The 27,576-nt window shown below is 41.4% G+C and overlaps 1 protein-coding gene and 1 long non-coding RNA gene across 4 annotated transcripts in view; one reads left to right on the top strand and one right to left on the bottom strand.

The window, feature by feature from the left end:
• The window catches only part of LHFPL3 (LHFPL tetraspan subfamily member 3), a 180,246-nt gene that overhangs the window by 50,180 nt on the left and 102,490 nt on the right, over positions 1 to 27,576 (bottom strand). For all 3 annotated transcript variants that reach the window (XR_015750035.1, XM_026677243.2, XM_087967781.1), the window contains exon 2: positions 18,223 to 18,459. Coding sequence is in view for 2 of the 3 variants with exons in the window: in XM_026677243.2 (XP_026533028.1) it covers positions 18,223 to 18,459 (237 nt within the window). In the remaining variant the exon portion in view is untranslated. The remainder of the gene's footprint in view (positions 1 to 18,222; positions 18,460 to 27,576) is intronic.
• On the top strand, positions 4,530 to 6,112 carry LOC148130152 (uncharacterized). The gene is made up of 2 exons (XR_015750033.1): positions 4,530 to 4,671; positions 5,534 to 6,112. It is a non-coding gene; the product is annotated as an uncharacterized LOC148130152 (long non-coding RNA).

Below are 27,576 nucleotides of genomic sequence, written 5' to 3'. Positions count from 1 at the left end.
ATTTCCCAAAATATTTCATTCTTCTTGCGGATGGGGAGGGGCTTCCCACAGATTTCCTGGAACTCAACTGTCTAAATATTTTAAGAGCAGCATTTTAGGTCTGATGAAATTGGATGCCAAAGTTCGGCCACCTGGATTTAACCCCTAGTTAAGATTTTGCAGCCTTTGCAGGAAGGGTTACATTATTGTTTTATTCCAAGAGGAAAGATATGTATTTTCATTTGGTTATCCCTTCTGGATTTTGTGCTTGTGATGAAAAATATATATAAAACTTTGACTTTGGTTTTGTTGATCAGAAAGATCTGTTGTTATAGAAATGGCTAGCTATATATTAATGTATAAAAGCAAAACGTTGAGGATGGAGTGTTTTTATCTTGTACTCTGCTAAGAAGGGTTGTAAGCCAATGCCTTTTCTTTCTTTCTTTCTTTCTTTCTTTCTTTCTTTCTTTCTTTCTTTCTTTCTTTCTTTCTTTCTTTCTTTCTTTCTTTCTTTCTTTCTTTCTTCCTTCCTTCCTTCCTTCCTTCCTTCCTTCTTTCCTTCTTTCTTTCTCTTCCCTTGTTTCTCACATCTCTTTCCCCCACTCCTTTCTCTTCCCTTAATTTCCTATTTTCTTTTCTTTTCTTTGTATTTTATATAATAAAACAAATAAAAACTTGGACCACTTCAAAAAAAAAAAAAAGATTTTGCAGCCTTTCACCCTGTAGGACAAATTCCAGTCTGCACTGAAGCTATCAACCTTCTGAAAACTAGAATTTAGTAGGAGTTCTCGCCTTCCCCTGGGGAGAGAATTTCTGAGGCATCAAATAAAGGATGTTGAATGCCAAACTGACAAAAATAGAGCCCTCAATTTGCTTTTTATTGGTAGTTACACCTATAAGTAGCTTATTTTAGGAAAGTAGAATTTCCCAAACATAAAAATGCTTTTAATGCTATAATGTATGATTGAGGGACGCGGTGGCTCAGCGGCTAAGACACTGAGCTTGTCGATCTGAAAGGTCGGCAGTTCGAATCCCTAGCGCCGCATAATGGAGTGAGCTCCCGTTATTTGTCCCAGCTTCTGCCAACCTAGCAGTTCGAAACCATGTAAAAAAATGCAAATAGAAAAATAGGGACCCCCTTTGGTGGAAAAGTAACAGCGCTCCATGCGCCTTCGGCATTTGGTCATGCCGGCCACATGACCACAGAGACGTCTTTGGACAATGCTGGCTCTTCGGTTTTGTAACAGAGATGAGCACTGCCCCCTAGAGCCAAAAATTACTAGCACGTATGTGAGAAGGGAACCTTTACCTTTACCTTATAATGTATGAAGCCAAAGTCATTGGCCACACCAAAACCCATCAGACACATGAGTTTATCAAAGCCTGGCATATTACCAATGGGTTCATCAACAAATACATTGACTTAGAAGTGAAGTTAGTAACACGGTTGTTAAGTGAATCTGGTTTCCCCGTTGACTTTGCTGGTCAGACGGTCACAAAAGGGGATCACATGACCCCGGGAAAATGCAACCGTCATAAATATGAACTACTTGCTGAGGATCCAAATTCTGATCACATGACATGGGGATACTACATTGGTCATGAGAGTGAAACACAGTCACACGTCATTTTTTTCAGTGCCATTGTAACTTGGAACAGTCACTAAGCGATGAACATAAGTCAAGGGGTACCAATATTGCATCCCCGACTATGTCTAATCTTCCACTCACTTTATTTTAACCAACTCTTATTATTGCTTATTTGCGTGGAATATTGTACAACTTCCCTTTCTATCCTTTGTCTTGATGATACCGCAGATATCTTTTTATTCTCTTAACATAATATTTTATGTATTACTTTTACAATGGCGTGTAATTATTGTTTTCTGCATTACTGTTAATAGATTGCCATATAAAGTTTTAATATTATTCAACTTTCTCAGCGGGGAATAGCTGTACTATGGAATAGCCTCCTGCTGAAAACCCCGTGTGTTCTCACAAATTTGGCTTTCTGTAAAATTATTTCAGATAGCCTATGGAGAAGGAAATAATGCCGTTAACTTCATATTGCTGCTATAATTGCTTGATTTCATTCTATATTTTAAAATGTATACAAGGGGTATTTTATTGCACATTTTTATGTAGCTTTATCGTATTTTTGATTGCCGTGATATTATTATCTGCTGAGTGTCTCTGGATGACGGCCATATAAGTGAATAAAATAAAAATGTACTTGGTGGTTTCTTGTAGAGTTTAACCCAGAGGTGGGCTGCTGCCTGTTCACACCGGTTCAATCGAACCGGTAGTTAAGATTCTGCACAGTTTGGCAAACTGGCAAATCCCACTACTGGCTGGCCCCGCCCCCGCTCATTCTTCAGCCTGTTTTTTTGGGGGTGTTTTCAGGCCATTTGTGGGACCATTTTTCAGGCCAGTTTTGGCCTAAAAATGGCCCGGAGAACAGCCTAAGTGGCCAGGAGGCGGGGCTGGGTGTGATGAGTGATGTCACCCACCCAGTCACATGACCAACTGGCCATGCCTACCCAGCCAGAAAACCCATTGTTAAAATTTGCAGCCCACCACTGGCTTTAATGGATGGATACACTTCACAGTTGTATATTAGTCACTTCATGCTTAAGCAGCATGAGTATTAATTACACCAGCTATGGTTGTAACTCTTAATGAATTATTTACCGATGACTGTTGTGTTCCTGGTATCTGACACGCTAATGACATCTGATTTAGAAGGTAAAGGAAATCATATGATTTTATTTCTCTTACGTTAAATCTTTGAGTTCTTCCTTAAAACCATGGTCAACACAACCACAAGGAACATAAAGAGTACACTGCAGAGTTACAAATATGGATATTAGCTTAAATTATATATTTTCCGACTTTAAATATCTGTAGTATTATTCATGACCCCCATGCTTTCTGTGCATCAATGCATATAGTTATGAGGCCATTTAATAGATAGAAGTTGAATGTAGTTTTTAGTTCTCTTACATTCGGTTTTAATACAGCTTTTAATAATATTTTAATGTCTGTAGTTTTTAACCTTTTAACTTTTTAATTGTTTTTTACTGGTTTTATAATGTGTAAGCAGCCCAGAATCACCTTGTAAGGTAGATGGGTGGCAGAGAAGTTTGATAGATAGATGGATGGATGGATAGATAGATAGATAGATAGATAGATAGATAGATAGATAGATAGATAGATAGATAGATAGATAGATAGATAGATGATATGGATGGATGGATGGATGGATGGATGGATGGATGGATGGATGGATAGATAGACAGACAGATAGATAGACAGACAGACAGACAGAAAGATAGACAGACAGACAGACAGACAGACAGACAGACAGACAGACAGACAGATAGATAGATAGATAGATAGATATGGATGGAAAGATATGGATGGATAGATATGGATGGATAGATAGATGATAGATAGATAGATAGATAGATAGATAGATAGATAGATAGATAGATAGATAGATAGATAGATAGATAGATATGGATAGATAGATATGGATGGATGGATATGGAGGGATAGATGGAAATAGAGGTAGTCCTCGACTTACAACAGTTCATTTAGTGACCATTCAAAGTTACAATGGTACTAGAAAAAGTACTAATGATCATTTTTCACACTTAACGACCGTTGCCACATCCCCATGGTCACGTGTTCGAAATTCAGGCGCTTGGCAACTGGCTCATGTTTATGACAGTTGCAGTGTTCCGGGGTCATGTGATCCCCTTTTGCAACCTTCAGTTGAGCAAAGTCAATGGGGAAGCCAAATTCCACTTAACAACCGGGTTACTAACTGAACAACTGCAGTGATTCACTTAACCGCTGTGGCAGGAAAGGTCACAAAATGGGGCAAAGTTCACTTAACAACTGTCTTGTTCAGCAACAGAGATTTGGGGCTCAATTTTGGTCCGTAAGTCGAGGACTACCTGTAAGAGAAATACTGAACTATGTTGTAGGCCAGGAGCCTCCATCCTTGGCCACTTTAAGACTTGTGGACTTCAATTCCCAGAGTTCCTTGCTCTGAACTGCCTTGAACTCTGGGAGTTGAAGTCCACAAGTCTTAAAGTGGCCAAGGTCGGAGACCCCTGCTGTAAGGCAGAATTGCAATCATCTTACCCATAAAAAAAATCAGATAATAAGATCAACACATTTTTAAAAAGAATGGGATAAAACTTTTCTTGGGGTAAACGTCCCCTTCTCACAACATTATTTTGGACCAGCTTACTTTGAGAGAGGCTGCCTTCCAAACTTCTGTGGAATTTAAAATTGAGTTTGACTTATCTAAGAAAGTTTGGATGCTGTTTGTTCAGCTTCGTTATCCGTTAGGTGGAAGACTTGATCCCAGAGTTATTGCTGCTGTGAAGTTTTACAAAACTGTGAGAGATTTAGGAGGAAGTAATTAAGGTTCTTAAACCAATAATCTATATTTATAAGAGGATGAAGCTAACACAACCTATTTCGAGGACTTCAGAAGTGACATTGAGTGTCCTATTCTAAAGCAGCGGGTATAATTATTTTCTTTTAATCTGAAAATGAGATTATTCTAGCAAAGCATTTATTTGACAAAGGAAAATATTCGTAGCTCAGGGTTGAAATGAGAGGTCCTTGGGGCACTGAGCTTGGATGTTTTCATGCAGACATTTCCTTACCAAACTAGGTAACATCATAAGTGCTAGTAAGGAGTGGTTTGCTCTCAGTTTATATTGGAGGTTCTTTGGTTAGTTAGGCTGTTTATTGTTAGTTTGTTTGGCAGTTCCTTGACTGGGTTATTTTTTACTGATTGTTGGTCTGATGTTAATTGGAGTTAAACTATGCTCATCTGGGTACTGATTGGTGGTAAGGAAGTGTCATGCCCTTGTTAGAGTCAGACTCTGATGGAGAGGAGGAACAGTCGACAAGGAGTGGAAATGTGGCTCCGGAGGTTGTGGAGGAGGCTGGGGAAGGGCAGAGGCCAGCTGGCCAATCAGAGGAATAACCAGGCCCATCCCCTCTGCATCCTAGGACAAGCAGGGAGGAACAGAAAAGGAAACAACTTGGCTTACGAGAGAGGAAGCGGCCATGATCCCCCTCATTGGTTGCAGCTGGGGAGAATAGTATATAAGAGAGACGATTACAACACAGCGTTGCCAGAAGCAAAGCATGTGTTATTTTGTGCTGAAGTTATCTTGGTTGGCATCCTTCCAACAGACTGTGCCTTGTTATCTCCTTGAATTTGGTAATTACTTATCTTGGTCCATTGTGAAATTTCCTTCACTGTAGTTTGTTTTGGTTTTTTATTTCACCTCTATCTACTCATTAAGTTCGGACTGTATTGCTTTCTTTTGAAGACTATTTTTGAATACATTTTATCTCCAACTGAGAATTATTGAACAGTGGGGCCAAATTGGAGGCATTAAAGGACATTTATTTAAGTTTTGGATTTGGTTACATTTGTGTTACACTCTGGGTCATCACAGGGAGTGTTTTGACCTTTTGTTCCCTTTTTGGCTTGTTGACTGTCTCTTTTGCATAACATATAGATATTATAGACCACAAGGAAGGCTGAGCACGAAAGAATGGAGGCCTTTGAACTCTGGTGCTGGAGAAGACTCCTGCGAGTCCCTTGGACAGCAAGGCCATCCAACCGGCCAGTCCTAGAAGAGATCAACCCTGACTGCTCTTTAGAAGGCCAGATCCTGAAGATGAAACCCAAAATGGCCACCTCATGAGAAGGAAGGACTCCCTGGAGAAGAGCCTAATGCTGGGAATGATGGAGGGCAGAAGAAGAAGGGGGACGGTAGAGAAGGAGGTGGCTGGCTGGAGTCGCTGAAGCAGTTGGTGTGACCTTAAATGGACTCTGGAGGATGGTAGAAGACAGAAAGGCCTGGAGGAACGTTGTCCATGGGGTCACAATGGGTCAGACACAACTTCGCAACTAACAACAACAATAGATATTGTTGATGTCTATGTATGTATTGTTGGCCAATTTGTCAGAATGCCAAGCTTCTGGGAATTCTCTAGCATTTGTGGACTTAGCTTGATCTAAGACAATCAGTTTTCCAGTTGAAATTATGGTAATGTCTGTCCGTATGTTATGAAATTAAAGAGTTTTCATCATGTCTTCTGGCGTTATGGATGTATTGTACTAGCTGTCAGGGCTCCAACATGCACCCCAATTCAAATCACAAGTCTCTAGCCGCATCTCTCAGAGAAAAAAAGTTGGATTTATTAGGAGTTAACATGTCGGCATTTCCTGGTTGTAGCCGACTCTGACACATCATTCATTTCACCCTTGACCCTGGTCTTCCCCCCAGCCCCTGGATGTATATTCTCCAATGAGACACATCCATAGCCAAGAGTCATCAATCATGCTCTCCAGTAATAATCTTGCGCACCAACAGCTTCGGCTGCCAAGGTGATTATCTGAGGCATTTAAGGAATGCACTGCTTTCCCCCATTCCCTTTCAGCTGGCAACTAAAAAGATTTTTTTATTTTTTAGCTGACACTAGCCTTCTGCCTGTTTCCAGCAGTAAGCAGCCCAACAAAAGAATCACCAATACCACCAACCCTGAAAGAATACAAATTGAGAACAAACCCCATTCCTTACCAGGACTGATGATATTACATAGCTGGGTGATGAAACGTCTGCTAAAAAACAGCCGAGCTTGGAAAGCATTTATTTGGGATGTACCAAACATTTTAGAGAATACTTAAGAAAGACAGGTTGCTTGTTACGTGTATGCTGCTTGAAATCCAATTCAAGAGTCTAGGTTTTGGACTGAAATCTAAAAGAATATTAATATAACTTTACACCATTTGTTGTAGATTTAATATGCATATGTCCTGCTTGGCTAGAACGCCACTATTTGGAGTCTGTCAATAAAAAAATTTCAATCCCTTTTTAAAAATAATATTATATCATATGGTTAACATCATTGAACATATGTATTTTTTCAACTGTAAAACGAACACAGTTTTTAAAAATGAAATGCAGAAAACAAGTATGTGGTTGAAGATAATTCAGTTTCCTAGAAAACCCTGTTCAGTTATCTTTACCCCCCAAAAATAAGTATCTTGCTTGGATATTTGCTTGTACTTGAAAATATGACAATTATTGCTAACTGTTCAGAACTGAAGAGACGTGTGTGGCATCACAGCTCTATTAAATCTTAAATATTTGGCTCTTTCTGGACTGCTTGATGTAGAATAAAGGAAGTTACCAAATAGTTCAAGATGTTTTGTGCTGGACTCCATGCTATTTGATTAGTTTGGCAGCTTTAGTTTTAAACTCACCAAATAAATGATAAGGAAAAAAAAAAAACATTTTTGCTTTCCTCCATTCCTTAAACCCGTGTTGGCGAACCTATGCCACGCGTGCCGGAAGTGGCATGCAGAGCCATTTCCCCCGGCAGGCGGGAGGTTGCCCGGAAGAGCCACACTTTGCATGCGCACGCGCCACCGCCCAACAGTTGATTGTCGGGTATCTGGCATGCATGCGCAGGGGGGCGGAGGGTAGAATCCCACCCCTCATTTTGCCCCCATTTTACCATCTTTCTTGCTGCTGCTATTAAGTGGATCACCTCAAGTGTTAAGTTAGCAACACGGTTGTTAAATGAATCTGGCTTCCCCATTGACTTTGCTTGTCAGAAGGTCGCAAAATGGGATCACTTGACCCTGGGTCATAAATGTGAGTCAGCTCATGAAGGCACACATATTCAGGAGGAAATTGTGAGCTTTCTTGAGGAAAAGAACAAGATGTCAGTGCTGGGAAGAAGGGAAGTAACTCTTTCGGCTATTTGTCATCTTTGAACTCTTCCTCAGCCGACAACGCCGTGAAACCACCACCAACTCGACAGTAGAAGAAAAACACGAAGGGAAAAAATGGCCAACTGAAGAAGACAACTCTTGTAGACCATAAAGGGCTGGTCTTGCTGCAAAGCTGAAGAGCACCTGCCAATTCATTCTCAATGGGTTGCTGAGGATTGCTTCCAGTGCAAGAATTAAAAGCCAAAGGGAGATTCGGAAATGGCGGAGGATTACCGCAAGAAAGCCAGGGACAATTTTTGTCCTTCGGTTGCAGAAAATCGTCTCTTTAACGATTCTGCGCCTCTTCTTTCCACCCTGATATGCTCCCATCGTTTTCTCTAGTGGTGCTGAAATATGTCACCGAGTAACTCTTAACACCAGACCTCCTCATTAGGCCTCCAAAATGTCTGTTTTTCAAAACACACCCTGTCATTTCAGGCACACCAATGTATCTGTCATCGCTAAGTGACAGAAGCACCAAGTGGAAAGCAAGGAAAGATGAAACGGCATGCTTTGGATGGATCCCATTTGCAGAAAATTTAAACAGAGCATTAATTTCTCTCTCTTTCTCTCTCTGTCTGCATGTTTGTGTGTCTGTCTGTCTGTCTGTCTCCATCTCTCTATCTCTGAATCTCTCTATCTCTCTCTTTTTCCATCTCTCTCTCTTTCCGTCTCTTTCTCTCTTTCCATCTCTCTCTCTCTCTCTCTCTGAGTATCTCTCTATCTCTTTCTCTCCATTTCTCTCTCCGTCTCTCTCTTTCCATCTCTCTCTCTTTCTGTCTCTCTCTCTCTCTCTGAGTATCTCTCTCTCCATCTCTTTCTCTCCCTCTCCCTTTCTGTCTCTCTCTCTCTGTTTCTCTCCTCGTCTCTCTCTCTCTTTCCATCTCTCACTCTCCATCTTTCTCTCTCTCCCACTCTCCCTCTTTCTTTCTCAGAGCAAACCTCTAAAAATGTAGTGCCACTGAAATGTGATTTACAAATGCTGTGCTCTACAAATCAATGAACGGGGTTCACTTGAGGACATTCCCAGAAATTGGTCTCGTGACCCTCGATAGCCACATTTCTAATGGCAAATATTTACCCTTATTGCGTTGGCAAATCCTTCTTGCGTTTTAGGAGTTTACACAATACGGGTAGCCCTCCACTTACAGCCACAACTGAGCCCACAATTTCTGTTGCTAAACAAGACAGTTGTTAAGTGAGTTTGGCCCCGTTTTACCACCTTCCTTGCCACGGTTTTTAAATGAATTGCTGCCATTGTTAAATTAGTAGCCCAGTTGTTAAGTGAATCTGGTTTCCCCATTTGCTTGTCAGAAGGTTGTAAAAGGGGATTACACGACCCTGGGACACTGCAATCGTCAAAAAGTACGAGTCAGTTGCCAAGTATCTTAATTTTGATCCTGTGTGCCTGCTGCGATTGTCTTAAGTGTGAAAACGGTCATGTCCCCTTTTCAGTGTGGTTGTAACTCTGAACGGTCACTAAATGAACTATTGTAAGACAAGGACTAGCTATAGGAAATTTTGATACCAAAATTGTGCTTTTCTCCTCTGTGAAGTATCCTAGGAGGAATAAGATATATGCACCTTCTTTTCCTTCGCTGCAGATAGATAGATAGATAGATAGATAGATAGATAGATAGATAGATGGGTGGATAGATAGATAGATAGATAGATAGATAGATAGATAGATAGATAGATAGATAGATAGATAGATGATAGATAGATAGATAGATAGATAGATAGATAGATAGATAGATAGATAGATAGATAGATAGATAGAGATAGATAGATAGATAGATAGATAGATAGATAGATGGATGGATGGATGGATGGATGGATGGATGGATGGATGGATGGATAGATAGAAAGATAGATAGATAGATAGATAGATAGATAGATAGATAGATAGATAGATAGATGGGTGGATAGATAGATAGATAGATAGATAGATAGAGATAGATAGATAGATAGATAGATAGATAGATGGATGGATGGATGGATAGATAGATAGATAGATAGATGTTAGATAGATGGATGGATAGATAGAATAGATAGATAGATAGATAGATAGATAGATAGATAGATAGATAGATAGATAGATAGATAGATAGATAGATAGATAGATAGATAGATAGATAGATAGATAGATGATGGATAGATAGGCAGAGCAGGGAGAGAGAGAGAGAGAGAGAGAGAGAGAGAGAGAGAGAGAGAGAGAGAGAGAGAGAGAGAGATTGCAACCTGTAGAATAAGTTAGACGTTCTGGCTTACAAAAGAACTGTAAAAACCTATTTTGCCAATCTAAACAAACAGCCAAGCTGATTTGCGGCAAAAGAGGAAGCAGCGGTGAGATCCTTCTCCCTCTTACTTAGAGTTGATGAAACCTTCTCTCCCCCCCCCCCATTCAGGCTGTCAAGAATGGCCCCCCTGCCTTTGTGCTTGACTTATTGTGTCTTTCAAGATTCAAGTAGTCCACATCTGTTGTCTTCCTTTTCCCTCCCAACCTATTCCCCTGTTGCACTGGAGTGTCTATCAACCTGCAAATAGGAACTGTCTTATTTCTCATTTTTGTTGCTCTGACAGTCTTTCCAGATGAAGAGCTGGATAAAGAGAGAGGGAGGGAGGGATGTAATAGTGTGACAGGAAGGAAGGAAGGAAGGAAGGAAGGAAGGAAGGAAGGAAGGAAGGAAGGAAGGAAGGAAGGAAGGAAGGAAGGAAGGAAGGAAGGAAGGAAGGAAGATGATAGAATGACAAGGAAGGAAGGAGAGAGAGAAGGAGGGAAGGAATGGAAAGAATAAGGAGGGAAGAGAGGGAGGGAGGAAGATAATAGAATGACAAGAAAGGAAGGTAGGAGTAAGGAAAGAAGATAATAGGTAGGAAGGAGAGAGAGGAGGGAAGAAAGGGAAGGAATAAGGAGGGAGACAGGGGAGAAGGAGGGAAGACAGGGAGGAAGGAAGGAAAGAAAATAATAGGACAAGGAAGGAAGGAGAGAGAGAAGGAGGGAAGGAATGGAAAGAATAAGGAGGGAAGAGAGGGAGGGAGGAAGATAATAGAATGACAAGAAAGGAAGGTAGGAGTAAGGAAAGAAGATAATAGGTAGGAAGGAGAGAGAGAGAGAGAGGAGGGAAGAAAGGGAAGGAATAAGGAGGGAGACAGGGGAGAAGGAGGGAAGACAGGGAGGAAGGAAGGAAAGAAAATAATAGGACAAGGAAGGAAGGAGAGAGAGAAGGAGGGAAGGAATGGAAAGAATAGGGAGGAGGGAGGGAGGGAGGGAGGGAGGGAGGGAGGAAAGAAGGACGGAAGATGATAGAATGACAGGGAAGGAACGAGAGAGAAAGAGAGAAGGAGGGAAGGAATGGAAAGAATAAGGAGGGGAGAGGGAGGAGGGAGGAAGATAATAGAATGACAAGGAAGGAAGGAGAGAGAGAAGGAGGGAAGGAAGGGAAGGAATAAGGAGGGAGACAGGAGAGAAGGAGGGAAGATGGGGAGGAAGGAAGGAAAAAAGATAACAGAATGACAAGGAAGGAAGGAGAGAGAGAGAAGGAAGGAAGGAGGAGGGAGGGAGGAAGATAATAGAATGACAAGGATGGAAGGAGAGAGAGAGAAGGAGGGAAGGAAGGGGAGGAATAAGGACAGAAGAGAGGGAGGGAGGAAGGAAGATAATGGAATGATAAGAAAAGAAGGATGAACAGATGGAAGGATGGAAGGAATGAGAGAGAGAAGGGGGAAGGAGGCATGGAAGGAATGAAGAGGAAGGAGGAGAGAAGGCAGGGATGGAAGACAGGGAGGGAGGAATGGAGAGGGAAAGGTAGGAAGGAAGATAATAGAATGATAGAGAAGGAAAAAGGAAGCTAACAGAATGAATAGGAAAGAAGGAAGGATGAAACTAAAGAAGGAAGGAGAGAGAGGAGGCAGGAAAAGATTGAAGAGAGAGGGAGGAGAGGAGGGAAGGGAGGAAGAATTTATCTTATCGGAGAAAAAAACTTAGCACTTGAGTAAAAAAGTGTGTATATCACCCCAAGCATCTTTTAAAACTTATTTTCATACAACATCCAATCAAATCGCTCCTGCTGTGCCCATTGAGGACCACGTAACTAAAAATTGTCTAGCTGGTTTTTTTTTTTTTAAAAAAAAGGTTTAATCTGTTCCCTCCTGTCTCAGTCTGCCCTCCACACACCAAATTCAGACGGAGAGCTATTCTAAGAAAACGGCACGTGCTGATCCAGTAAATAAGATGCAACTGTTGAAGATCACGAAGTTGCCTTTCCCTGTGTTACACCTCCCAAGAGATCTTCTACTATTCTCACTAGTTGGCAGCAAGTCCCAGCTGTTGCAAATCCTGAGAAGCAGTGGGATGAACCAAACAGCAGGCATTCATGTTCTGTGCCGCTTACTACGTCTCCAGCCACCAGTGTGTGGCCGCAGCCAAAAAAAGCCAATGCAATCCTAAGGCTGCATTAATAGAGGGATAGAATCAAAATCATGTGAAGTTCTGGTGCTGCTTTACAAAGCCTTAGTAAGAGCACACTTGGAATCCTGCCTCCTGTTCTGGTCACCACAATATAAAAAGGATGTTGAGACTCTGGGAAGAGTGCAGAGAAGAGTAACAAAGATGATGAAGGAGCTGGAGGCTAAATGTATGAAGAAGAACGGTTTGTCAACTCGTAAAACATTTTCTATACACGTTTTATAGTTGACAACAGAAAGAAGGGGGGTAGTTTCAATGAGCAGACAACAGTGTGGAATCGAAAGTACATTCCATTCATATTTTCTTCAAAGACTGATTAGATGGCTGAAGTTTCTGCTGCGAAAAAAATCTAATTGGAGAGCATGATTGATGACTTTTGGCTATGGACATGTTTCATTGGATGATACACCCAGAGGGGTGGTGGGTGGGGAAAGCAGGATCAAGGGTGACAGTAAATTACGTATCTCAGAGTTGACTACGCCCAGGTTAGTGCCAGATGTAGAATGCTAACTTCAAATAAATCCTTTTTTGTTTTGGGAGTGTGGCTCGAGGCTCATGATTTAATTGGAGTAACTGCCGGAATCCTGACATGGTTGCAGGAATTGGGGATGTCTAGTTTAATGAAAAGAAGGACTAAGGGTGACATGTTAGCACTGCTCCAATATTTGAACGATTCCTACAAAACTGCAATGGCCGTGTGAAAAATGGCCATCAGTCACTTTTTTCAGTGTTGTTGTAACTTCTAACGGTCACTAAACAAATGGTTATAAGCCAAGGACTACATGTATTAGATTATACCTCTGGCTCAGTGATTAATAGATATTATCTTACCTTTGAATGTTGTGTTTAAAATAATGTCATTATGTAAACGTATTGTGATTGTATTTTAAGACACAACTTTATAGCCTAGCATTCTGTGAGCTCTGGAGTGGTACAGTGGCCGAGAGATGGAACTCTTGCCTCACAATCAGGAGGCTGTGAGTTCGAATCCCAGGTAGAGGCAGATATTTCTCTCTCTGGGTACAATGAGAATCTATCTGCTGAAGAAAACTCCGCATTGGCGACAGGGATGGCATCCGGCCATTAAAATACTCTGCTAGCTCCATTCAGTTCTTCAGACTCCACCCCGCAAGGGATTATGAGGTCATTAAAAGATGATAATTCTGCAAGCTATATTAGCTATGAGCTAGTACACTTTTGGATTGTAGGACAATACTATTTTTTTTTAATTTGCAGCTACCCTGTAAATTATAAAATGAAATAGCCTAACACTGCTGGGTATTAGAAAAATGAGTGTGCAGGAAATAAAGGTAAAAGCGTACACCTGAAATAATTTGGCATGCTACAGTTCATATTTCACAGATTAAAAGAATCTTCAACCCATTTCATAAAAAATAAAATAAAACGATGTATCTCTGAAATAAGGAATAAATAACAAAATATAGAAAGGCCCAAGATCTTCTAAATTTTAGGACAAAAAAGGGCAGAAGAAAAACAAGCTTTTCTGTAAAGCTGTGTGACAAGCTATCATAGAAAATGTTTTGAAATGAAAGAAGCCACATTTTCCTTGATATCAGATTTTTATGCCATTTCTTATTAATATATTATCAATCCCATTCATTTGGGTGCGCTATCTTAACTTCTAAAATAAATTAGATATAGCTTTCAGGCTAGATAAGATACATTCTGTAATATATATTTGAACTTATACTGAAGGAATAAATATTGCTCTTTTAACCATAAATATATGAAAAATGTATAAATACGCATCTATGAAATCCATATGTTTCTCTTGACATCTGTATAGGAAGCTCTTTAAAATGTATACTTGCTATTTTCTTTTCTCAAATAAAAACCCACAATTCTAAGGATGTTTCTGATCTTGAATAATACAGTTCTACAATAATTCATCCCCATATAATATCTTTTAATCTTCAAGGATTAGAGTTGATTCCAGTTCTCTAGAAAGTACTTCAATACCTTGCTTATTCAAGGTTATGTAATTTATTATGGATTTCCTCTATTTTCCAGCTACATGTAACATTTGTATTTGGTTAATAGTTAAGATTGCCAGTTACATCCTTTGCAACACATTTAATTGCTGCTTCTAAACAAAATAACTCCAGTTTCTTTGGAAGGAGAGAATAATAACTAGATTCGGTCATTTTCCAGAGCACACTGAAGAAAGAAAGTTATATGGCTTTGGATAGATCCATGATAGTTCTACAGTAGTAGAATTCTGCATCCAGTTTTGGTCACCCCAATACAAAAAAGAGGTTGAGATTTTGGAAAGAGTTCAGAGAAGAGCAACAAAGACGATAAGAGGCCTAGGAGCCGTAACATATGAAGAATGATTGCAGGAACTGGGTATACCTAGTCTGATGGAAAGAAGGACATGATAGAAATCATGTATTATCTTAGTAATGGAAATTTTGGGCTCAAGTCGAGGACTAATCTAATGGAAGTATTTTAGGTGAAAATGTAGAATTTAGAATAACAGTTGGAAGGGACCTTGGAGGTCTTCTAGTCCAATCCGCTGCTCAGTCAGGAAACCCTATACCATTTCAGACAAATTGGTTGCCCAATCTCACCTCCAGTGTTGGAGCATTCGCAACTTCTGGAGGTAAGCTGTTCTACTGGTTAATTGATCTAACTGTCAGGAAATTTCTTCCTAGTTCTAAGTTGCTTCTCTCCTTGATTAGTTTCCAATTATTGCTTCTTGTCCTGCCCTCAGGGGCTTTGGAGAATAGCTTGACTCCCTCTTCTTTGTGGCAACCCCTGAGATACTGGGACACTACTACCCTAGTCCTTCTTTTCATTAAACTAGACATACCCAATTCCTGTTCTTTATATGTTTTAGCCTTCAGCCCCCCCTAATCATCTTGGTTGCTCTTCTCTGCACTCTTTCTAGAGTCTCAACATCTTTTTTACACAGTGGCGGCCAAAACTGGATGCAGTTTTCCAAGCGAGGCCTTACCAAGGCCTTATAAAGTAGTATTAACACTTCATGCAATCTTGATTCTATCCCTCTCTTAACGCAGCCTAGAACTGTGTTGGCTTTTGGGGCAGCTTCAGCACACAGCTGGCTCATATTTAAATGATGGTCCACTATGTCAGAGTATATTCATAAACTGGAATAGAGTTTGGTAACAAGGTCAGCCAATGGATTGGCATAGCAATTAAATCAGCCAATGAGGATAGTTTGGAAACTGAAACTAGAAGTAGCCTAGGCTGGAAACTGAAACTAAAATAGAATAGAATACTTTATAGAATAGAATACTTTACTGGCCAAGTGTGATTGGACACACAAGGAATTTGTCTTGGTGTAAATACTCTCAGTAGCTTAGGTGTAGCTCTATATTAAGCTCTGCAACTCTGCAGCTATGTTTGAGCTCTGCTTGCTTGCTGAAGACTGGAGCTCTGCTCTGAACTTGCAACATGTTTCTGTTTGAGTTTGCTCCATGTTGGAGAAATCTACAACTGGTTTGTTAAATCTACTTATGTTTATAAAGATGTTAAAATGATACATCAGCCATCTGTGTTTGTTTTTCTGGTGCTGAATTATCTCTACAAAACTCTCAATACACTAAGACTCTCTCAAAATTTGGACTAGGATTCCCTTGTTTTAAATAATGCTGCATTTTCCTCCAAAGATCTTGCTTCAGGGTTTTGCCTTCATCACCGGACAATAGAAAAATCACAGTATAAATGATAGTAATATCAAGTTCAGTTTGCCACCTCAGTTGTGACTATTGTGAACAGCCCTCAGTGGGGTTTCATCTTTAACCGATATCAAAACGGCATGTGTCTGCTTGTGTCCTTTTTGTGCTAGATGTCAGACTGCATCATGTCTTCTGGAAAGCTACTCAGAGATGAATGCCTATAGTCACAAGCTATCAAAAAGATTCAGAAGCAGAAGGAAGCATCACTGCTGGTTTCATTGCACGAGACTAAATTGTATTAACCAGCAACCCTATTCATTTCTGTTACTAGCTCAGGAAGCAGCATGGTTGCTTATAACATTACAGTTGTGGCCTGCCAGCGGCCAGTGGAGCTGGTGGCCGACTCGGACATTGAGGAGGTAGGGGAGGAACATAGGCCAGTCCTGGAGTCTGGGGAAGGCTCCGACAAGTGCTCTGCATCAGAGGCAGAGATGGGGCCAGGGCTGTCTGACAGTCATCAGCTGCCTTTGGAGTCAGAGATCAGTGGGGCAGAAGAACAGCTGGAGCCTGTTCCCAGTGTAAGCATGCACAGAGCTGCCAGACAAAGGGAACACCTAAGGAACCAGGGTCGACTCAGGAGTAAAGCCACAGGTGGATGGTGAATGGCCCCTCCTATAGGGAATAAAGAGGAGCGAAAGGGGAGGGGTGTTTGCCGGAGACAATTAGTTTAATTCATTAGGGTAAAGATCTGTTCCTGACTCCTTGCCATGCATTGTCTGCTACAGAGTGGCGTTTGGAAGATATTGGCCTGGCAACTCTCCCAGCCTGATAAAGGTCTGTAGCTGTGCAATCTCTTGAAAGACTGTTAGCCGGGACTTTGCCGGAGAGGAATTCCCTTTAACCTAAATAAAAAGGGTTTTATCGGGATGAAGCATCGGCTTTGTGCTTTTGGGAAGCCTAGGTCAGAACAATTACTAAAAAAACCTTATACTTTCTAACAGTTAGTACTAAAAGCCAGAAGTTAGAAATACAATATTTATGAAAAGCAAGCAAAGAGCCTACCTGGTGAATTCAAGTTAGAGCAAGGATTGCAAGAGAGGAAGACTTGACTTAGAACCGTTCATTTAATGACTCTTGACTCCTGAAAAAAGTGACTCCTGACAGTTTTTCACACTTATGACCATTGTAGCATCCCCACAGTCACATGATCAAAATTTGGGCACTTGAGAACTGGCCTGTATTTATGATAGCAATAGCAATAGCACTTAGACTTATATACCGCTTTTCAGTGCTTTACAGCCCTCCCTAGGCGGTTTACATAGTCAACCTCTTGCCCCCAACAATCTGGGTCCTCATTTTATCGACCTTGGAAAGAGGGAAGGCTGAGTCAACCTTGACCCTGGTGAGGATCGAACTGCTGGCTGTGGTCAGAATTAGCCTGCAATACAGCATTCTAACCACCAGGAAGGAGAATGAGAAAAGGAAGGAAGGAATAGCAATAGCACTTAGACTTATATCCACTTTTCAGTGCTTTCCAGCCCTCTCTAAGTGATTTACAGAGACATCCTATTGTCCCTAACAATCTGGGTCCTCATTTTACCCACCTCGGAAGGATGAAAGGATGAATCAACCTTCAGCCTGGTGAGATTCGAACTGCCAAATTGCAGGCAGCCAGCAGTCAACAGAAGTAGCCTGCAGTACAGCACTCTAACCACTGCACCACCCCAGATCTGATGGTTGCAGTATCCCAGGGTGCTGTGATCACCTTTTGCGACCTTCCGGCAAGCAAAGGTCATCATTATTTTTTGTTTTTCCTTGAAGTCGTTCCGTTTCTCATCCAAAGAAGCTTCTTCAGTCAGAATTGAAGAAGCTTCTTGGATGGAGAAGCGAAATGTTTTCAAGGATAAACCAAGGAAGTCCAAGAGTCCAGAGGACTCTTGAAAAAAAATACCTTTGGGACAACCATTGACCTAGATGGTTGAGAATTTCCATAGACGCTTCTTTTGATGAGCAAAGTCAATGGAGCCATTTGGTTCTTATCTTAAGAAGAACAACATTGGCCAAAGTGATGAGCCAAAGGTGTTTTTTTTAAAGAGACAACTGGACTGTTTTGTTTTTTCCTTGAAGACATTTTGCTTCTCACCCAAGAAGCTTCTTCACTCAGAATTGAATTGAGAAGTGAAAAGTCTTCAAGGAAAAGCCAAGAAAGTCCAGCTGCCTCTTGAAAAAAAAAATCACCTTTGGGACAACCATGACCTGAATGACTGAGAATCTCCATATAAATGATCTTACCTTTGCTTTCCAACTTCAGTTCTTCTGCTAGTAAGCTGTCCTGCCTATTGCCAAGTACAAATGCCAGAAAGGAGAGGATCATAGCATCCAAGATTCCAATAATGGCTAAGATGTAAGCCCAGCGGATCGAGCAAGCTCCCAGCGTGTACTTGTCCGTTTTCTCACCGCACATCCGCTTCACCTCTTTTGCATCCCAACCGTCGGGATAAATCATACAGCCGAGGATAAGGCAGGCAGCTGGGAGGATAAAAAGTGTAAGGGGGAGGGAGGAGGAAGAGGAGGCGGAGGAGGAGAAAGGAGGAGGAGAGAGAGGGAAGGAAGGAGGAAGAGAAAGAGAGAGAGTGCTGATGAAAACTTTAACCAGCCAATAGCTGCATTTCATTATATCCATAGTTTTATTATTAATACATATATACACACACACAGAGAGAGATAGAGACGCATGCATACATACATACATACATACAGCTTAAATCATATAAATATAAAAGCGAAATACCACTCACAAAATCTCCAGAACCATAAAGGCTACAAACTTGACATTTGGCATGTATGTTCCTCTTGCCTTCTAGGAGCTCACTAAGAAAGGATTTTTTGAAATGACCATCAGAGCTATTAGTATTTCGTATATTATTATTATTAACACGCTTTGATGCTAAGGAGTTGTACTCCCCCTCCCCACCTGAAAAGATATCTGTTCCAAATGCAAAACACAAGCAGAGAACACAAGCCGTTTTAGTTTCAGAGCAGCTAAGCAGCTTTAGTACAGAACAGCTGAGCTAAGCCATGCCCAGGCTCCTTGCTGTCTCCTTCTTGCTCACACAGCAAATACTCTTTCAGTTTCCAAACAGCCCTCAACTCTCTCACACACTGACTGGATGCTAGCCAGATGAATACCGATGGATGGAGTCAAGAGAGGTATCAGCCTGGAATCATTGCATTCCCACAAGCGATCTGAGTCCAACCCCCAGAATTCTGTTGACTCTTAACTATTGCCGATTTTACCATTACTTGACCAGATTCTTGTGTATAGATCAGGGCTCACCAAACTTGGCAACTTTAAGACTTGTGGACTTTAACTCCCAGAATTCTCCAGCCAGCTACACAATAGAACCCTAAATATAGTGGCAATAGACCCCTAAATGTAACAAAATAATATTTTCTTTCTTAAAAACCACAATCTTCCTCATCTGTTTTTGACATAGCAGGAAGTTCCCACAAGTTTTTATATATTAAAAAATTTCTCTCTAGCAAATAGTACTTTCATGGATCTTGTGCCTACACCAAGAGCCTGAAGCAGGAGGACTTCTATATTTATTTCTCTGCTCATTGATCTGATTTTTTAAAATGCCAAAATTAGCTTTTGTCCAGATTTGTCACAGTCAGTAGGAGTGAACACACACACACACATGCATACATTACATTTTAAATTTTAATTTGGTTTGCTTGAAAGAGTCAGAGGCTCCAGAAAAATATCTAGTATGAAATAAGCTAGTTCAACGTGTCTAATGCAGCTATTTTTAATGATCCACTTTAAACTATGCAGGAATGGGGATGAAATTCAATTAATAAAATAGTTACCAAAAAAACCTACAAAAAGTTGTCCATCTTCTTTAAACATTTAAAACTGATTTATGCAATATTTTAATTGAATTTCAGCTCGGTTGACTGTCAGATGAAATATCTTGACACATGTCACATTCAGAAAACAGAAAAAAGCTATTCTCTTCACTGTGCTGTATAATTTTACTAAATTCTACTGTAATTAGCAATCTTCACATCCCACAAAATAATCCAAAGTACAAGGCGGTATTCATTCTTGGATTCTCTTATCAATGCCTGAAAGCAGAACGTCTAGAGATGCAGGCTGGTTTATCAGCCTATCATTTCAAGTATAAAACTTTTTTTCCCAATGACTTACTACATATAGCTTGAGTTCTGCAGTACCTTAAGGGCAACCAGATGCTAGATGTTATACTTTGGCTTCAGTTTTACAATGAGGGAATAATTCAGGCCAAGAATAAATCGGGGAGAAAGGCTTTGGCACGATCTGACAGATGCTCATGATTTTCACGTGGCCACATTACCTAAAGTACTTCAACAAGAGAAAAAATTAACCTGTCTTAACTGAAAATACATACCTATCTTCCTTCCTTCCCTCCTTCCCTCCTACCCCCTTCCCTCCTTTCTTCCTCCCTCCCTTCCTTCTCTCCTCCCTCCCTCTACAATCCTTTCCTGCCTCCTTCCCTCCTCTCCAGAGGTGGGTCTTCAGCAGGTTCTGACCAGTTCTGGAGAACCGGTAGTGGAAATTTTAAGTAGTTCAAAATCCCACCTCTGACTGGCCCCGCCCCCATCTATTCTCTGCCTCCCATGAGTCCCAGCTGATCGGCTGGGTCTTCTTTGGTTGCCCTGCGCAGGAGAATGGAGCTGGAAAGCAGGTTAGTGGGGTGGGGAGGGAATGGGGATTTTGCAGTATATCCGTTGCCTGGAGTGGGGTGGAAATGGGTATTTTACAGTATCCTTCCCCTGCCATGCCCACCAAGCCACACCACACCCACCAAGCCACACCCACCAAACCACACCCACAGAACCGGTCGTAATTTTTTTTTGAATACCATCACTGCTCCTTTCTCTCCTCTCTTCCTCTTTTCCTCCCTCCCCCCCCTCTCTTCCTTCCTGTCATTCTATTATCTTCCTTCCTTCCTTGTCATTCTATTATCTTCCTTCCTTCCTTCCTTCCTTCCTTCCTTCCTTCCTTCCTTCCTTCCTTCCTCCTTCCTGTCATTTATTATCTTCCTTCCTCCCTCCTCCTTCTTTCTTGTCATTCTATTATCTTCCTTCCTTCCTTGTCATTCTTCTTCCTTCCTTCCTTCCTTCCTTCCTTCCTTCCTTCCTTCCTTCCTTCCTTCCTTCCTTCCTTCCTTCCTTCCTTCCTTCCTTCCTTCCTGTCATTTTATTATCTTCCTTCCTCCCTCCCTCCTTCTTTCCTTGTCATTCTATTATCTTCTTCCTTCCTTGTCATTCTATCCTTCCTTCCTTCCTTCCTTCCTTCCTTCCTTCCTTCCTTCCTTCCTTCCTTCCTTCCTCCCTCCCTCCCTCCCTCCCTCCCTCCCTCCCTCCCTCCCTCCCTCCCTCCATCTTGGACATAAAGCCAACTATGACCATTTTGCAGCATCTCCCTAATTATGTGATCAAAATTCAGACGCTTGGCAACCGGTCCATATTTATGACCATTCCTGTCTCCCAAAGTCACGGGATCCCCTTTTGAGACCTTCTGACAAGCAAAATCAATAGGGAAGCCAACTTCACTTAACCACCATGTTACTAACTTAACAGCTACAGTGATTCACTTAACAACTGTGGCAAGGAAGGTCATAAAATGGGGGAAAAAAACTCACTGAGCAGTTGTCTCACTTAACAACATAAATTCAGGGCCCAATTGTTGCCATAAGTCGAGGACTACTATATTCTGATTAACATTTAAAAGAACCAGTATCATCCACTGGTGAAGGTTTTGGACATGGAGGAAAGAGACTGAAGTTCTGGCCCAGGGGTAGGCAACCCGCGACTCTGGAGCTGCATGTGGGTCTTTCATCCCTCCGCTATGGCTCGCTGTCACCAGTCGCCTCCACAATTGACAGGGCTTTTGGTTAGGACAGGTAGAGGAAAAAGGACGTCATGCTAGGAGGAGACTCTATGGTGGGAGAACCGGACTTCTGGTTGGCAGAGAAAAAAGGATGCAGCGCTAGGAGGGGACTCTATGGTGGGAGAACTGGACTTCCGGTCGGCTCCAGAATTGAATGGGGGGCTTCCGATTAGGACCTTTGTGGCTCTTTGAGTGTTTAAGGTTGCCGACCTCTGTTCTAGGCTAACTTCAGTCATGGAAGATAAATAGATGATGGCTTTCCGATTAGTTAACTCTCTCTCTGCCTATCAAACCTTAAATTCCTTAAAGAAAAGCAATACATAACCTTAATAGATAATTGTTGGCAACCAAGTAAAATTTACTCTTATACTTGAGCACTTACATTCAAAGTTATTCTGGGGTATATAGAAATATTGATTTTTCTCAACACAAGTTATTTGTTTCTTTAGCCTACCTTGTTCTTTACACAATTTAAATGAAAAATATGACCTTTCCTTGAAACTCAATGTATTTTGGCTGACGTGTCTGGAAAATAAACCAACACCCCAGCTGGTGCCCAAACCTGTAAATAAGGATAGAAAACCTATAGACTGCTTCCACTAACGGCGATCGCTCGGAAAGATAGGTATTTGCTGTTGATGTTGATGGGAAAAGACAGCTGGGGGGAATCTTTGCTTGAGAAAAACGAATTGGATGTGTCATGTTAATCAGTAACATAGGAAGGTTGTGAAGAGATGTTTGAAAACAAACTTGTTTGCAAAAGAGAGGGAAGGGAGAATTTTCTGGATAATTAATTGAAAGGTCAACAGGAGGAACGAAATGAAAGAACAAAGATGGGGGGGGGGTTGCGGCTTCTACTTTATAAACATCTTTACCATTTGATCTGTTTTTACTGATCAACAAAACGGATGTGGAACCTTAGGTTGCCATCTCCTTATCCCTCAAGGGGCCTTAAAATTGGTCCCTTTTTACTATATATGTTGACCGCAGCAAGACGATTGTACACACAAAAATGAAAGGACACTTTGATTCCTACCATGGACGAATGGTTGCAGAAGCTGATGGAGTTGGCTGAAATGGCAAAATTTCTGAAGCCTGGACTTCTCTAAGCAGTGGTGGGATTCAGCCGGTTCGGGCTGGTTCACACGAACTGGTAGTAAAAGTTCTGGCTGGCCTTGCCCTGTCCCGCCCTGCCACTACTTCACTGTCTGATCCTACGGCCCGCAGATACAGTCCACTGACACAATGTATCTGGCCCTTGCGTGGCTGGCTTTTCCCACCAACCTCATCACTTAAGGCACAAATAACCAGCCTCAAATTATCCTGTTTTGGACACATTGTGAGAAGACCTAGCTCTCTGCAGAATGCTCAATCAATCAATAATATTTATTTGGTCAACGATCAGTGTGATAATAATCAAAAAGCGACAGAAGACCAGGAACAATAAAAGCTTGTTTATTTAGCATTTGCAGAGGCTGGGACCCCTTCTCCCTCAAATGAGAGAGAGATAGGAGACCCCTCCCAATGGCATGTTGGAGACTTTTATACACTTCTGCAAAATCAGCAAAATTTAAAAGAGCTAAACAGAGTGGAGCAAATAAATACATAATATACTCTCTGGAGAATGCTGAAAAGGAAGAAGGAGAAGACCCCAGCAGCAGGGTGAATAAACTCAGGGACAGCAGGGATGAGTGCATGATTGAAGAGCTGAAGGATCAAATTAGATCATCATCGAAAACAATTATCAAGGCGGTCGCTAACAACCCAATGACATGTAATCATGCAGTATTTCAACTTTGGTAAGACCATACCTGAAATACTGCATCCAGTTTTGCTCAACACACTACAAAAAAGATGTTGAGATTTTGGAAAAAGGGCAAAGAAGAACAACTGAGATGATTAAGGGCCTGGAGACTAAAATCATGTGCAGGATTTGGGTCTGGCGAGTCTGGAGAAAAGAAGGACGAAGGGAGACATGAGAGCAGTGTTCCAATATCTCAGAGGTTGCCACAAAGAAGAAGGGGGTCAAACTGTTCTCCAAAGCACCTGAAGGCAGGACAAGAAGCAATGGATGGAAACTAATCAAGGAGAGAAGCAACCTGAAGTTAAGGAGAAGCCTCCTAACAATCAGGACAATTAATCAGTGGAACAGTTTGTCTTCAGAAGTTGTGGGTGCTCCATCACTGGAGGTTTTTAAGAAGGGATTGGACAGCCACTTATCTGAAATGGTACAGTGCTTGAGCAGGGGCTGGACTAGAAGACCTCCAAGGTCCCTTCCAGTTTCTATTCTATTCTACTCTACTCTACTCTACTCTACTCTACTCTACTCTACTCTACTCTACTCTACTCTACTCTACTCTACTCTACTTCTATCCTATCCTATCCTATTCCTATTCCTATTTCTATTATCATCATCAATATCCCAATACATAAAATCAGACTGTGGAGCTGTTCTGAATGACACATTGATTTTTTTTAAAGATGGGCTACAGAGAATTCTCTTCTCTCCCAAACTATTTCTTAACAAAAGGGTTTGTATCCTAGCAACAAGCATTTACCTGGTCTGTCCCAAGACACAAGAGAGGCAAAGAGATTAATTGATGTTTATGTAGGAAAACACTACGGTATTCAAAGCCTACCACTAAATATGTTGTGTTTTTTTTTCAACAAGCACTTCAGTTTGAAAAGAATTGTCAAATTAATTCCATCCCTTGGAGTCAGAAATCTGTTTAGCCACAATAATTACCTATGGAGAGGCATTTTGTCTCACCTGTCGCTTCATCTCTAGTCTTTACCTGTTTTTTTTCCCTTGCTAAATATCTGTTACATACAATCCTTCCTGGTCTTTTATAACCATCGCATTAAGGCAAAAAGAGATCTCTCTAACTTTATCGGAGAGGATGTGCAGTGCAGTGGTTAAAGTATTGGAGTAGAAAGAGGGAGATTGTGAGTTCTAGTTCTCTCTTAGCCATGAAAGCCAGCTATTTTCTGTCTGGTCAACCCGCCTTGCAGGGTTGTGATTGAGGGGAAAACAAAATAAAGAAAAAGATGGAATATAAATCTAAAACTAATAAATATTCCGCCTTTTAGAAGACGATGAAAACAGAACCCCTTCAGAAGGTACTTTTGCACTGTGGTGAAGGAGGCTGACTAGGCCACGCCCACCATGGCCACGCCCACCCAGCAACCAGTTTGCTAAAATTTTTGAAGCCCACCAGTGGTGGGATTCAAATTTTTTTACTACCGGTTCTGTGGGCGTGGCTTGGTGGGCGTGGCAGGGGAAGGATACTGCAAAATCTCCAATCAGAGATAGTGGTATTTGCCGGTTCTCTGAACTACTCAAAATTTCCGCTACCGGTTCTCCAGAACTGGTCAGAACCTTCTGAATATCACCTCTGAAGCCCACCCCTGTGGTTGTGATTTGGGATTTTGGGATCTGGGTCACTGTGATGACCCAGGATAAGGCACGAAGGCCACACAGCCAGAAGTGCTCAAAATCCCCTTTAATGTTCCAAATGTTCCCCCAAATGTTGCCACATTCTTGGCAAGTCCCAAAGCAAAGCGTGCGCACACACAGCCTCTGGCTGGGCAGAGTTCAGCAAAGCAAAGGAACAGGGAAATGAGTCCACGAAGCAAGGAACAAGGTACTGAATCCACGAAGTCAGGAAGAAGCAAGCAATCCTGCAAACTCCAACTGTCTGTACCGGCACACCAAACTCTACCAATTCAGTGTTTGTTCCCGACAAACTCCCCTCCTCACAGCATCTTCTTCAATTTCAGTCCCCAGGTGTGCCTTGTGAAGAGTGGTGGGGTGCTCTCCTCCTGAGTAGTTGGGTTGACCTGCGCTGTTCCCACCTTCTCTCCACTCTCCATACTCAGGGATCAGGAGGGGGCGGTCCCTGCTCATCGCCTGAGCGCCATCGCTCCTCATGTCTGTTAAGCCTGGATTCCCCAACGGGTGTTAAGGAAAACAAACTAAACAGAATGTACAGCGAAGTCAGATAGGAAGACAGGTAAATGTGTGAGATAAGTTTTCTAGTTAACACGCAGTAAAAATACAGATACGCTTGTGCTATCAAAAATATAGTTTATTCCATTTAAGAATTATAGCATAGTCAAAATAAACGGTCCATAAGTCATATATCAATTTCAGTCAAGTCTTGTCGGGGATACTCTATTTGCAAAGTCCGTGTTGAATAGCCAATGTCAGTTCACTTACAATAAATCAGTCCAATCTTTATTTTCTCTCCGTTGAGAAAAATAAACACTCCTTCTTCTCTCACCGTTTCAGCAAGAACGCAGTCATCAATCCATCAAGTAATTAGGGACCAGTAAGCTAGAGAGAGAGAGCTGCAATTGCCTCGCTTGTGATATAGTGCTTTTACAACCACACCCTTAATTACATTCTTGCAGTTAAAGTTACACACACTTTAACTAACAAACCATGATACCTTATTTATTATTTTTACCCAAACCAGTTAGGGTAAACAATGTTATCCCTAACAATGTCCACTGTGTCCTCTCTCAGTCATCTTGCCCCTCAATCCTGAGGGGCCTTGGGCTGCCTCGGCCTGCTTCTCCCCACATTCCTCCGAAGCCAATGAAGCCACCCCCTCGATCTCCATCGGCTCCAGTGTCGGCTCATCCTCACAATTACAATTATTGCAATATCCCACCGTCCTTTGATCGCCATTTGCAAACCTCCCCTTCACAACGATTCCTGCGCTTTAACAAACATGGTTGATACCTTCGCTAGATTTTTGGCTTCAACAAATCAACCATTCAAAATGGCTGTAACAGAGCTGAGAGAGTTGTTCGTTCAAAGAAAGAAAAAAATGGAAATTTTGCACCCAAACATTGGCCAAGGAAGCTTGTCAGAATAAATGAAGGGACCTCTTAAATCTGGAGATATCTTGAGTTGAGAACATGCTCTGGGTTATGTTTCATTTTGCCGTGGCTATCCATGAACAGACAGAGGGGGAAAAATGCCAAAATACGGTCATTAACTCAGATTTACAAGCGAGACCTTCTGGCTGAGTCTCAGCTTAGTGGAGGAAGCAAATATTGATGACACTTTAAATTCAAAATGCTCTCCCGGGTTAAAATAATTGCTGGGGGTTTCTGTTTATTTAAAAAACATTTCTCAACTGAAGCAGGTGCATGAACAAAAAAACCATGACCGTGATTTTTTAAAAAAGAAAATATTCTTACATTCCAGGTTTCTTCTCCAAATGGGATGAATCCAAAAAGCCAGCTGTTTCAAAATGTTGTGTTTGGAACAGTTGTCATGTGTTGTTGTGAGCAATAGAGGAGTATTGTTGGTATGGAAGAAAAACATCCCTAAATGCTTACTTTATCTTCACTGCTTCTCCATGTTCTATCCAAAGGCCAGTTGGAAGCTAGTAAGTCCTTTCTGGATTCAAGACAATAAGTAGACTCACCAAGAAAAGAGCCCATATTTTTAATGAAGTGATATGAATTGCAATAGGAGATATGTCTTTTCCGTAGACAGAAATTCCAAAAAGCCTGTAGATTGATCTCTTTCTCATGCTAGCTGGACCACAGCATCTTCTCAGCTAAACTTGTCCAACCTTGGCCAATGTGATGACCCAGGGTGGGAAACAAAAGCAACAAAGTCACAAAAACAGATTTAAGATTTAAATTTAAAAAAACAACCAAAGAAAAGAAAAATAATTCGAAAAATAAGT

Source organism: Notechis scutatus, chromosome 6 (assembly GCF_049901735.1).
Source record: "Notechis scutatus isolate UNSWTSFEM ecotype Mainland chromosome 6, rNotScu1.2, whole genome shotgun sequence".
NCBI lineage: Eukaryota > Metazoa > Chordata > Lepidosauria > Squamata > Elapidae > Notechis > Notechis scutatus.
Note: the sequence above shows the minus strand (reverse complement) of the source record. Positions and strands in the feature narration are given on the sequence as shown.